At 40.3% G+C, this 14,667-nt stretch overlaps 1 protein-coding gene across 2 annotated transcripts in view; it reads left to right on the forward strand.

Annotated features, from left to right (window-relative positions):
- The window catches only part of LOC121611738 (storkhead-box protein 2-like), a 93,067-nt gene that overhangs the window by 49,428 nt on the left and 28,972 nt on the right, over window positions 1-14,667 (forward strand). The window contains exons 1-2 of one of the 2 annotated variants that reach the window (XM_041944416.1): window positions 4,957-5,103; window positions 10,814-10,966. In XM_041944416.1, coding sequence (XP_041800350.1) covers window positions 10,834-10,966 — 133 coding nt within the window. In that variant the 5' untranslated portion in view covers window positions 4,957-5,103; window positions 10,814-10,833. Of the gene's footprint in view, window positions 1-4,956; window positions 5,104-10,813; window positions 10,967-14,667 lie in introns of those variants that run through there. The other variant, XM_041944414.1, reaches the window with a different exon arrangement.

The following is a 14,667-nucleotide window of genomic DNA, read 5'->3' on the forward strand; positions in this document are numbered from 1 at the left end:
AGTGGGTGTGTTTTACCTCAGTTTGCAAGTGACACAAAGCATTTTAATAATCATTATTAGAAAAATAATGGTGGTGGCTAATACCATCAGAAAACTAAAATGTCCAGGGTGCGGGGGGGGTGGGGGGGGGGGGTAGAGTGATGAGCTGGTAGAGTCGCCAACGTGGGTTCTTCCATCTAAATGTTTCTTCCATTTTCAGCTCTTTCTGACTCACCAGACCAGACCAGTGTGTGATTGACCTTAACTACATACAGTCTGTCGACTTGTTAGCTTTTGTCTGCATTTCTGCTGAGTCACAGAGCAACCATTAATAACTGTCGATCCTTGCCCCCAGAGGCTAACTGACAAGCAAGTGTCATCCAGAAATACATATGCCATGAAATAAATGTAAGAGGCCTTTGAGGGAGAATGTAATGAAATACAAAATGTATGAAATGTATAAAAAGGAAAGAGTTTTAGTGACAAACCTATATTTCTTTCAGTGGATACTGATATATTTAGACATATATTTGATGTAATAATTTCTTTTATTGCCTACTTTTTTATTACATTTCTAATGGTCTATTTACATTTTTCATTTCATTCATTATTATTTTTAATTGCCTACTTTTTTATTTAGTTTAGGGAGGGGAATTTACATTTTTCATTTGATATTAGTTACTTAATTTATAACTGATATATAATAGATCACCTGTTGATTTATTTCTTTGTCAGTTCCCATAATTCCATAGTTTTCAGTCTGAATGCCTGGTTTGACTATCCAACAAGCAGTTTGCTTAACACATACTGACGCCACAAGTACAGCATCACAAAACTCACAGCTTAGCAGTGGAATCTTCTGTCAGCTCTTTATGAGTGGCTGTAAAGTATACAATATATAATATATAAATACACAAAACTGCATTTTTTCTTACAGTTGAGTTATTCTTATATTCCGTAACAACCCACGAACATTATGTGAGGTGATTTTTTTTAAGTCTAATGCATTTTTGGACTTTCTAACAAAATGGTTCTACCTTTAACCTGATGAGAAGGATGGTGTAGGGTTTGGATAACCCCCCAGCTTATGCTCCAGTGGGTGGTGAGAATCAAAGAGCAAACACTGATCCATGTGTGTGGGCTTTCTGTGTACTTCGATGTTGAGTCTCCTGTCATTTTCAATGTCCACTGCACAATCCAAGAAGGCAATACTGGTTCCTTTGACATCCTCATGAAAGAACTTGATGTTGCTGTCCACTGCATTTATCTGATCTGTGAAAACTTCCACTTCCTGTGTTCTAATCTTGACCCAGATGTCATCCATGTACCTAAACCAATGGCTTGGGGCAGTTCCTGTGAAGGAGATCAGGGCTCTACTCTCTACTTCTTTCAGTTAGAGATTGGCAACTGCTGGAGAAACCCCATGGCACAACCACGATTCTGTCTTTAGAAACCCTCACTGTACTGGAAATAGGTGGTCAGGCAGAGGTCTAGCAAGGCACATATGTGGTCTGGGTTGAGGTTGGTTCTGTTGGAGAGAGTGCTGTTATGTAGCAGCTGTTTCCTCAGAGGCTTTATTGCTTCCAGGGTAGGAATGCATGTGAAGAGTGGATTGACATCGTAAGATATCATGGTCGCATCTGACTCCAGTTGTGCATTTCCCATCCTGTAGGGGCGACTGTGGCTCAGAAAGTCACAGTGGTCGTCCACCTATCAGAAGGTTGGTGGTTCGATCCCTGGCAGTCTACATGTCGAAGTATCCTTGAGCCTTGAGATTTAATTTAATGTTGTTACCTCATTAAAGATGGCGAGGGCTATTGTGATAAGTGTATGTCCTGTTGTTGGCTAGCCATTTGTAATTCTCAAAACTAACTTAGAGCTATCAGGCCTGAGGAATCTCAGTGAGCATAGTTTCACTTCATAGGAAATTAACTTAACTGCAGTGGTGGAAGAAGTAATCAGATCCTGCTAAAGTAAAAGTAATAATGTAACACTGTGAAATGTAAATTTCCTGCATTCAAACCCATAAGTGAAAGTATGTAAGTATTATCATTCAAATGTGCTTGTCTACAGTAAAGGTACTCGTTCTGTCAGTGTTTTACTATTATATATGTTTTTTTTTTTTATTAAGATTGCTGCTGCATTAAAGTGTATGTTATATTTTACAGCTGTGTTTCTTTATGGTTGGCCTCTGTACTGTACTTTACGTTGTATACTGTGAATACACCATACACCATAGTGAATATTGAAGTGGTGGATCTTCATGAAAGTTGACCTTGCTCACAGGTGCATCAGTCCCATCCACGAGTTTTCACTAAAATTTCTTAAGCTAACTGACTGAATTACCTAACTAATAACTAGACAATCTTCAACCTTTACTTGCTCAGCATAGGACAACACAGCAGCATCCTTCCATCCATCTACCCCGTTCACCTTATTTCTATTTTAGACCTATGGTGCTTAGGCCAGAGTAGTAACCCATACTAAGGTTTCATTGCAGTTGAGATACAGTTTCCTAAAGATGATGACCAGTGTAAACCTAAGCTGGTACCAGCTATGATGGCCCTTACAAACCCTGCATGTTCCTCCCAGCTAGGATGATGAGATCTGGTGGTGCTACAGAGCAATGTTGCAAAATCTGGAGGGGGTATGTAAAGACGAATTGTGAAACATTTTGTGATGATTTTTGCTTCTTAGAGTAACATTCAGATTCATATCAGACTCATGACTCAGCGCTGGAGTCAGGACGTGGTTAGCCTACCTTAAAATGACTAAAAACAAGGGGAAATAATACGCCCAGCTTTGCCTAAAGCTCAAAAAGTCACCTACCAACAAGTTTGATGTATGCAAACTGAAATGTGAAAACAACAATTTGTGGTTTTAGAGGCGAGTTGCACACTCAAACCATTTCTTGGTGATCAAACACTGTGTCTGTCCACCTAATACCTCGGGGCAATCCCTCAAGCAATAGAACACATTCCCAGAAATGGTCAGTGAGAACAGGTGTTGATTTAGATTCACCAGTCATGATGGTACCAAACTTGGCAACCACACCTTTTCAGGACGACTCCAGGAAGATGCTCACAGTCACTGTGCCCTGCTGCTGTTTGTCATGAAATAGTTCCAGCACATAACACCCATAAACACATGGTGGTAACACCTGTCACCACCTAGATAGACCCTTTTTCCCAACTCCAGAACATGTGGACCAACTTTTGACAACATGAGACGTCTAGCTAGGGGTGATGGTCAGTAAATTTCTTTGAGTTCATTACTTTCATACAGGCAGAAGAGTGTAACATGCTCAAATGGTGAACTCCCTGACACATGCTTAAAAAAACAAAAACATATCTTATATCTTATATGCTTTGGCACACAGTTAACTGGAGGAAACTCCTGTAAATTGTGCCTGCTTTTCGGTTTGTTGAAATCTAAAATTATCTTTGAATTAAAAATCCATTGTGAATCAGGTCATGCTCCGAGAGTCAAAATCAAATTGAATCAAATCAAGAGAGTCCTTAGGACTCTCACCCTTGAAGCGTGGTATTAACTTCTTCACGTTATTGCTGCATTGATAGTCCCTCTGAAAGTGAATGTTAAACCTGTATCCAGCATCCCTTTGCTTGGGGAGGTTGAAGAAGCCAAAAATCATCTGTTGTAAATGTGTATTACATGGATGGTTTGATTGATGAATCTTCAACTGTACACTCTGGGGAATTCTGGAATGCTATAATGCTAATGCTAATGCTTATGAATAATAATATATGTCATATACTGTCATAAGACAAATACCAACATGTTCATAAAACACAAAAACCATCATTTTCTGACCAACCAGCATGCATGTGACTAGCACTGTGCAGGAAACTGATTTACCAATTAGTTCTCACTAATAGTGGTTAATGTTTGCAATACTTCCATTGACAAAAGTTTCTAATTTCCTTTCAACCCTGGCAGTCTTAAAAACTATAAGGACTGCAAGGTTGAAGGTGGAGTCAAGGAGGGGAAATCACCCAACACAATACAACAGGAAACACGAAGACAAAATACCACGCAGGAATGCTTTCTTGTTGCTGGGAAACAAAAAGTGATAACCACTAAGATGTAGCTTTACTGTACTCTACACTCCAGCCAATATATGACTTTCCTGTGTATGCCTGAATGCTATTCTTGTAATATGGTTTGTATGCACCATAACAACTGTATCATTAATACATAACTGTACAGTGAACATAATGTGGTAATAATTATAATATGCAGAACTTCCTTATAATAGTAATATACTGTATTTGCTCTGTTATATTTATGTAAGCAGTCGTTTCAGAGTTATGTTCTATTGGCTGTGTGTGTGTGTGTGTGTGTGTGTGTCCTACATCCAGCCTTAGTGTTATAACTGGGTCACACCAGAACCCAGCTGCAATACTGCATCACCGGCTAAGAGAACATGTGCAGACACACACACACACACACACACGGTTTAACAGATATGTGCATAGCAGTGCAGAGACATGCTATACAGATCTTAAAAAGAAAAAGACTGCGGAGACTCCGTGTATGTATACGTGTGTGAATATACGAGTGATAACAACAAAGAGCAACTGGGGATGCGTTGTCATGGCAACCCTCTCGGCAGCCCGCCCACAAGTTTGCATGTCGGTGGGCATTACACAGTGAGGGAGCGGAAAAAAACACGGCTGCAGAGTGAGGCAGTGTGTGATTGGTCACACCCCCTTGTCTTTGTGTGGCGCAAGGTATTGTGGGTAGCCCTTGACTGAATGCTCATTTGTGTGTGAGTGGGAAAGGAGTGAGGGGGGTGAGTGTGTGTGAGTGGGTGAGACAGAGAGAGAGAGAGAGAGAGAGAACATAGGAGGACGACGCCTGTGTGTGTGTGTGTGTGTGTGTGTGTGTGTGTGTGGTGGGGGGGGGGGGGGGGGGGGGGGGGGGGAGGGGAGGGGAGGAGGAGGAGCAGAAGCAGAAGCAGAAGCAGAGAATGTGTGTGTGAGAGAGGACGATGAGCTAGTGTGTGTGTGTGAAAGGGAGAGAGCCGCACTACCATCAGAAGCTGGACTAGGCTTTTTAACGGATTCTCGTTTTTATTAAGGGAGTGGATTACTACCAACCAAGGTACGAGTCTGGCTGTCACACTGTCTGTCTGTTCTCTGTCTCACTCTTTCATCAGCTAGCTTGTTAGCAGCAGCTGCTAGTTAGCATTAGCGGCATAGCGTCAGAGCTCTACATGTAGAGAAACAGAAAAAAAGATGAATGATAGGTAAGATACAGACATACTGTAGGAGAGAGACATAACTGAGGATTTTAGAAAGCAAGAGAAATGGAGGGAAAGAGAAATGGAGGGTGAGAGAGGGAGGGAGGAGGGAGCGCATGACAAAAGGAGGGGGTGTGGTTTAGTGCTTTGGACAAAGGAGGCTGACTGATTGTTTACTACCACTGCAGTGAGAGAGACATGGACGATCAGTGCTCCATCCTTCTTCCTCTTTTACATTCGCTTTCTTAATACCTTCGTTTTGTGTCACCACTCTACCTCACGCAGTTGCTTCCACCTTTCGCTCGTTCCTCTGCATCACAATTTTCCTCTCCTCATCTCGAGCACCCTACGTATCATTCCTCTTCCTCCTGTCCCGAGTAGCTCTCTCTCTCTCTCTGCTTTGGACAGTAGTCCTAACCGAGTTAGCAGGGCTGGAATCTAACAGCTGCTGCTACAAAATGGCTCTTGTTGAACTCCAACTCAGTGATTTCATTGCCAGGACTGGATCAGAAATAGTCTTGCAGCAGCAGATTTTGTTGAGTAGCGACTACAGCAAGTAAATGTAACTATGCTCGTAACAGAAGGGGATAGTAGCAATAATAGTAGTAAATAAAAACAGCAGTAGCAAAAGTACTAAGTACTGTAGTAGTAGAGGTGGTGGCGTTTATTAATATTTATTTTTCTTTTTAGTATTTTTTTACAGCTTGGATCTTATTTCACCAAGTCAAAGGATTTACTTGACAGCATCAGTTCCACTGACTTGTACCACCCACCCCATGTAAACAGTGTAATGTCATGATTCTTCCCTACAGAGGAAATCTGTGCAGACGTGAGGTGTTTTATTAGACATGTTTGAGGTGTAATATTTGACATTAACAGCATGTAAAATAAACTAGTGGGATCACCTTCTTAATGAATACAATTGTACAGAATTGATTTGAATATAGATCTGTAGATTTACGTATGACAACATTCTGATTATTGACTCTAATGGAGCTGTCATATCTATCTATATCTAGATATGAATATTCTTTATTGTGATTGTTATTCCATATCTATCATATCATCAGGGTTAGCTGGTGTTGACAGTCTGCAGATAAAATCATATAGTGTGTAAGAGGTAAATATTCTAAAATGAAGCGTTCAGTTCAGTTATTCCAGTTGTTCTCATAGAGATTTTTAAAACGTGTTTGATATTTACGACTGGCATCAGTGACGGATGAGGTAATTTGTGGGTAGGTTGTGGGAGACATACTGGAAAATAAACAGCATTACCTGAAGTTAGCTTTGTTAGACAAAGTTCAATCAATTGCAGCTCTCTCTGTCTTTACAGTCCGACACACTTCGTCATCCAGGATTGTACCCAAACCCAAAGTTTTTTTCCTAATTTTTCATCACAGATTGCCTCTCAATGGTCAGTCACTGGCCATTTGAATGCCAGAGGACCAGTGAGACATCTATAAACCTGGTAGAGAGAAAAGACAATTAGGATATGCACCAATGCATAGAGCATATTAAATAGAAAATGCATACACCTTGGTTAGCGGTGTATCAAACTTTTTTTGTGTTGAAACTCAGTATCTGCCTGTCAGTAGTTTTATATGTAAATTGTAAACATGGCTGCACACAGCTACAACTGAACATTCAACACATGAACTAAGAAAAAAGGATGAACTTATCTTGGGATTTTCTAACATTGCACTGTCCAGGCAAAGCATATTTCAGCTTTGGGTGCATCTGGCTATATGGACCAAAGCAACTCCCTGCAACCCACAATTTTCTCTGTGGCCCAGAACTTCAATTTCACACTGCTGTCATCTGGTTCCATAACCCCCCGGGGAGACCCTCTTCCATTCTTTGGGCCTCTGGTACTGTCAGACAACCAGTGGCCTACCCTTGCCCAGGCCCGCTTCTCTCCACACACAAGCATGGGTCTCAGTGAACAGCAAACACCGACGGGGTAAAAAACCCCTCCTGCTGGCTACCTCACCCGGGAACGGGCCCATTGCTTCAGTGGAATCAGGCAAATCAGTCTCTCCAGTTCAGCTCGACAAGTGGTTTGCTCTGCTGGAGGAGCCAGGGGAACCGGCTTCACAACACCAGGAAAAAGATGGTGCTGTGCCCACTGTTTGCATACCCCTACTGGCTCTGATCACTGATCTGATACTACCACTGTGCCACTTAACATGGGTGTGGTCACTTCCCCCCTGCCTCTCAAGGTTAGACAACCCTGACAGGTATGGACTGGGTCTTTCAGCAGCCTTAACTAAGAGACACAATGATGCACCAAATACACGCATGCCTTGTCTGAAAAACAGACCTGACGCCGCTGTTAACAACAATTTTCTATACTTCGAAACAAAACCTCCTGAAATTGCTGATAAAAACAGTTCATATGCCTTCAAAATTAAATCTAGCTGTTTTTAATGTAAAGGCATTAACCAACAAATCATTTTGACCTTATTGCCGAAAACAAGCTAGACTGTCTATTCCCCACTGAAAGCTGGTTGGGGGTGGATTCACCAGCAACACTGAAAGAAGCCTGTCCTACAAACGCTGTGTTCTCTCAATCCCGTAGAGAAGGTAGCAAGGGTGCACCTGCAGTACTTAGTGAAACTCTGAAGGGTACAGACATTGGCCTTGGCATATTTATTTTCCACAGTATAATACGGTAACCTTGAACTGTCAACCGCACTTTTTGACAGTCACAATTTACAGACCACCAAAACTCTGTCTCTGTACTTTTTTAATTGAGTTCTCTGAATTTCTCACTTGCATTCATGCTAAATATGATATATGAGTTCAATTTGAAGTTGTGATTTTGATATACATGTTACAAGACTTAAAATTAAGGACTTTTTAAATTTAATGGAGTGTATGGATGCTCAACAGCATCCTATGTGACACTTTGGACCTGGCAAATTGATTACGACTGTACATAAATGTTTTTTCTATTGTTGACATGGCTGGCCAGACCACCACTGTGTGTTTTATTGTGCACTGGTAGCTTCTACAGAGCAAGTGGTACAAGCACAAGCAAACAAAAAAAAACAAAACACGGTTTTGCTCCTGAAGTGACATCAAACTTCTTAGCACATATTGCCAGAAACCTGACTACATCTACTCTCTCCTTAATTGACAGTCTCTGTAATGAATTTAACATTACAATTGCTACAGGCCTTGATGCTGTTGCACCACTTAAAATAAAAAAAAATAAAACAACTAAAAATTGGAGCATGCCATGGAAGAATTATGAAACCACAAATTTAAAGAGAGGCTGTTGGATCACAGAGCGCAGATGGTACAAAACAGTTACATGTACACAAAGAGATTTTATCAGAAAAACACATAACACCATTGATCACTTCATTTATCAATTTTAGTTCATTACCATTGCATGTGATGAATTTGTGTACTACATCAGGTCAAGTAACAGCCAACGAAACATCCACTGTACAGTGTGAAACTCTGATGGACAGTTTTAGCTCGGTTGAAACTATGGGTGGGTGATATGACCTAAAATTTATATCACTGCAATTTTTTGTTTTTGTTTTTGTGCTATTATATCACAATATCACATGAATGAATGGGATACTCCTTTCCATAGTTACATTCTACCTCTTTTCATTCTATTCTATTAACAATGTACGGCAACATATCCTAGGAATGAGAAAATGATTAAATTGTGTTTATTGGCTCCAAATAGGAATGAAAATAAGGTATAGGCCTACATGTGCTTTGAAAGGAGTAATCCCATAATGTAGTTCAATTATTAAATGTAATGTGATTCATTCTCAGGGTTAGACGAGGGGTAGGGTTAGGCATCTCAACAACAATATGGCAACAAAAACAAGCATCTGTGTGTGTGTGTGTGTGCGTGCGTGTGTGTGCGTGCATGTGTGTGTGTGTGTGTGTGTGTGTGCCTGTGCTCAATTGCAGGACAAACTGTTAACTCAAAATGTCATTACTTGTCTGTGTATTGGGCTGTCGTTACTTACTGATCCTTAGCAGTTTTATTCCAGACTGCAGAAGAAAGCTCCGCTGTGTTTGAGCATTCAGCGATGCTTGGGAAAATGCAGCCTGTGTGGATGGTTCCACATTACTTGATCAACAAAAGAGCTGACCTACTGGAAAGCTTTTTGATTTACACTGTAAAATGTAGTTTAACTACTAATGGCACTACGCCTCTGCCACTATGGCTCAACACTGACAGATACACATACCAACATAATATACTTTGGCAGGAAACCCAAAGTATATTATTTAAATTCAGTAAGCAGTGTACCATGGGGTAGGTCTATCAAGTAGCAGTGTACCATGGGGTAGGTCTATCAAGTACATTTACATACGGGAGCAACAGACACACTCACCGACATGGCATACAGCAGAGGGCTTTCCTCTTACAACTAAACCAGCTGAGCTTGTGTTGCAGTGTGAGGTGTGGAGATAGTGTTAAGTCTGAGGGATGATGTAACACATATCCAGACAGTCTCTCCTGTAAACATTCATAATGTTAAAGATGTTCATCGTGTAAAAACACCATGAGCAGCAAAGGGAAATCTCACTCAGGTGTTCTTTGGAACATGGATCTCCTTTAGAGAACCCCCCTGTCACTCTCTGTACAGGTCCACGCACCACTGTGTGTGCGTGTGTTTGTATGTACAGCTATCTTTGTGAGAACCAATTTGAGTTTATGACCTTGGGGGTGAGGATATTTTGCTGGTCCTCACTTTCAGACAGACCTTCAACGGCCGTTTGGACGTCGACATAATTGAACTGCAAAGTTACATTAAATAACAAGACAGAGCAAGGGACAATAACTATTAACATATGATCTATCCATCTTATTTGGATAAGAAAAAACAGATGTTAAAAAGGTTCAAATGCTCGCTCACACCACATCTCAAGGTGGTGTGGCTCACATTGTGATCTTAGTAAATGCAGTATGCAGTTGCCAGCTGTTGTAATTTGCTGAGCCTTTTTTAAAAATTAAACTACATATTAGTGTTTTTAAAGATTCATGCATTCAGAAGGAGCCAATGGTGTCAGAGCTTAGTGCTACAGACAAGGTAGGAAAATCACTATGTATTGAGAGATGGATTAACACATAACAACTATAATATCCTGTTCAGGCTTCACTTGTCTCTGTGAGAGAGCCTTTTCACAGATGAAATGAACAAATCAAAGCTACTTGACTAAGGATACATTGCCTTGTGTGTGTGCATGTTAGGGGCTGTTGAGGGTCTCTCTCATTACACATTGTGCCTTAGTTTCCCCCAGGCAGGATGCTACAATGTACATACGTGGAAATGATCCTGGATTTTCTGTCTTTCTTTGTTTTTAAATATTGTTTTAATTTTGTGCCTTTATTGGATTCCTAACAGTAGAGACATAACAGGAAATAAGGGTGGCGATAGATGGGCAATGAAATGGAACAAACCAGAATACTTGGTATTTCATTTCTTATGGTTCTGAAAGGTAGATCTGAGACATGAGACTGCATGGTACTCATTTTTCTGGTTATAGATTTTCCAGATTTTAATCCAGTCATTTATTTCTGTCTTTTCACAGGTGATGTGTCACCCATCAGTATGTCCCCCATTAGCCAGTCACAGTTCATCCCTTTGGGAGAGGTACTGCTATTGGCTATCTCTGCTATGAACTCTTCCCACAAGCCTGTCACTCAGGAGGCCCTAACTGAACATCTGCAGACATGTTTTCCAGGTAATACCAGCTCACACGTTAGTCAACAGCCAACACCATCCATCACCCTCTGTCCACTGCTGCATGGTTATAGGTGAAAGTAAAAACTAGGATTCTTTTCATAAATACTGTAATAACATTACATTTAATATCGCCCTGCCATATTCTAATATATTCCAGGGCTCACATTATATTTAATGAAGTGCTGCACATTCCTGTTTCTTGTTGCATTGCATTTTTATTTAGTGAGTTGTACTTGACTAGATTTCAGAGAGAAACACTGCTTCAGTGTATGTATCTGATTACTGAAGTTGTAGCATTGTAAATGTAAATATAGTGGACTAAACACAAGGTTGTATTTATTCTGTAATGGCCACCTGGACCACCCCCAACATTCAATTACTGCCACCTTATCATATACATCAATAATATAACACTTTTAAAGGAAACCGTCCTTCATAATGAGTAATTTGATGTTTCATTTAACTGCTGATATTTCTTACCGATGCAGAATTTAGTTAAAAAATGTTTTGTCAACCTGTGAAGTGAATAGATAACTATGTATGTCCCTAGATAGACATGATGTGTCCACACACTTCTTCTACCTGGAGGGTGTTATGCATGCAGGAGATAACAAATTAGTGAGACATGGGTGAGGGAAGCAAGGAGGTACATTATCTGAATGGAAAGCGCTCCAAGTAGGAGAGCTGCTAGTTCAGCAACAAGGATGTTGTTGTCGTTGTTGTTGTTGCTAGTACAAGGGGAGTTTCCAGATTTGTAATTGTTCCTTTCATTGCCTGTAGTATTCCAATAATAGTAACAATTCTGTAATTATTCAGTGGCTTCTGTGCTACTGAAAATACATCCCCTGACCAAGCCACCTCTGCAACAAAATATTTTAGGTGAGACATGGCTACAGATACAGTTGTTACTCTAGATGTTCGGTATAACCTAAGAGTGGAACAGGTGATATGGCTGAGGAATTAACCTGCATCGATCGTTCCACTCTCAGATGGAATTAATCTTAATTATAATATCAAGAATTAGGCTAAACAACTTGGGTGTGTGTTGGTTGATGGTGGGGGTGTGCACCCATGGGGCTATGAATGAAACACCAACTGGGTGTAACAGTGCATAAAATTCATGGTTCGATGTGTACTTTCACGGTTTCACGGTTTGGTCAGGTCTGAATCTGCAGTGAAAGACTGATTGAATGTTGGTTCTAGTCTGTTTCTGTTGTGTTCCAAATGTTACTCAATTGTGTCTTATTTGACAGAATGCCGTTCTGAACTAAATGGTAAATGGATTGTATTTATATAGTGCTTTTCTAGTCTTAACCACCTTAAGTGCTTTACAACACACGTCAGTGTTCCTCTATTCACATGTGCATTTGTACACCGGTGGGTAGGTGCTACCTGTTCACATGCACACACACACTGATGACACAGCATTTGGTTCAGTACTTCGGCATGTATATAGCAGGGGCCAGGGATTGAGCCACCGACCTTCTGATACATGGATGACCGCTTACAATGTTGCCATATGTTCATTAACCATTTTTTCCACAACTCAGACGAGATGGCACCCGCGTCATTAAACACCAACTGTAACTATATCAATATGCGATATTGATCAAAAAAGACGAGACTAAAATGTATTTAAAAAATGTAAACTTTATCAAAATGTTACTTTCAGTGACATAGAAGTGGATACGAAATATTCTAGACATTTTGTATCCAGCTGATTTGGTTGGTACAGGAAAGCACCTTCTGTCGTGTGCTGTGTGGTATGAGTCAGCTGCTGCCGTATGGAAGTGTACTTGCTAGATATGCCCTGTGGCACACTGACTGTTGTACTTATGTAATATAGGTTAGGGTTTCTGCCAAAGTGTGTTTTGTCGGTATGTGTATCTGTCAGTATTGAGCAGCAGTGGCACTGAAACTAGTGGTGTTACTACTGTAGCTACATGTCACGCTTGGTGTGTGTTGGTAGTACGAGTGAATATTTCTATCTACAGTTTTTTTTTTTTTTACAGTGAAGTATTATATCACAGTTTCACATAAATAAAAGGTATACTCCACTAAAACATGATTCTATCTCTTTTCAAAGTCAAAGTCAAAGTCAGCTTTATTGTCAATTCTGCAGTATGTACAGGACAAGTACAAGCAGCAGGGAGTTATAGTCCAGGTTGAGTGTTTGTGTGGAGGAGGGGGAGGGCAGGGAGAGAGTTCAGCATCCTGACATTCGATGAATAATGTAAGGCAACACATCTTAAAAAGAAAAGATGATAAATTTAAGGTCATATCGCCCATCTAATGTGGGGGATGCCAACATGAAACTGTAGTGGGACAAACTATTGGAAAGGCTGATATTTCAGATAGATTGCAGTTTTGTTAAAGCAGAAGTAGGAGCTTTAATCTAAAACTAGTGTGCTGTCTATCTAAACGCAGCCTCGTATGCACCTAAAACCTCAGCAGCTAACTTACTGGCTGAATAATTTCGGCATGTATTTGGTGACATGAAAATGCCATGTGTTTATTTTCTCTTCGCATTATCTTCAAAATGAATTGGATTTTATGTGGCATCAAAGTGAATCTGGATGTATCCTTGAAATTGATACCATCAGACCTCAAGACACTTTATGCAAAGCAGCATTCTTTTCATTCAACCTGTGTTTTTCAACAGAGAATTTTAAGATAAACTCTTATGTGAAATAAGTTTGATTAAAATGACAAAAATGTAAGGCTTTGGCTAGACAAGACCAGAATGTTCAATATAATCTGATGACTAAAAAGGCTAAAATGTCAAGAGTTTTCATTGACTAAAACTAGACTAAAATAGCTCAGGTTTTCTTTGACTTACAGGAGACAAAATGCCCAGACTTTGAATCAAATAAAACGTGACTAAAAAACAGGAGGTTGACTAAATATGACAACAACTAACCCTAGAGTAGCAGACATAGACTTTTTTGACAGTAATTGTTTGTGTCAAAGGGCATACAGGCGAATTGAGGAAGTCACACAACAAGCGCCCTGAATAGGATGATTTGGGACGAATACATGTCCCGGTACACCCAAGTCATTCAGTTTTCATAATTACCCATAGCTTTGTGGGCGACTGGTTTGCACAGAAAATTGCAACTTACAATCACTCAGTCACACACAACATTAATATAACTATCTGTGTAATGCCATGAAGGGCTGGAGTATATGTTGACTATTTATACAGGAAACTCAAAGAGAGAGCTCAAAGAATCGTAGGAGAAACACCAGTTCTGCTGGAAAACTAATCGTCCCCTAAACATTAGATCTTAATTAAACCAACAATACCAAAAGCTTAGCACTTATGCATAGAGGTAACATTGAGGTTAGGCTGGTAGGGGAGCTGCAGCAGCAAACAGTGTCCAGAGGCCACCACGTATACCTGCATGAATATGATTTGATATTTGTGGTCAGCTGCCACATAGCTGGGGCACGTTCAGTCTGAAACCTGTGTGCACCATTTTGCTACGGTTTCCAGGTTGAACTACACGTTTCCCTCAAAATGTGTGAAATGGTGCAAAACTGGCTTTAAGATATGTTTTTTTCATTTGGACGGTGTGTCAGACATAATAGCCAATCAGCAGCGAGTCAGCAAAGTTTATATAATGGCATATTAAAAAGGCTTGGCTCTTTCATAACACAACGTGGTGTTCACTACCATTTCATTTATGTTAATTTAAA

This window comes from Chelmon rostratus, chromosome 9, assembly GCF_017976325.1.
Source record: "Chelmon rostratus isolate fCheRos1 chromosome 9, fCheRos1.pri, whole genome shotgun sequence".
Classification (NCBI taxonomy): Eukaryota; Metazoa; Chordata; class Actinopteri; order Chaetodontiformes; family Chaetodontidae; genus Chelmon; species Chelmon rostratus.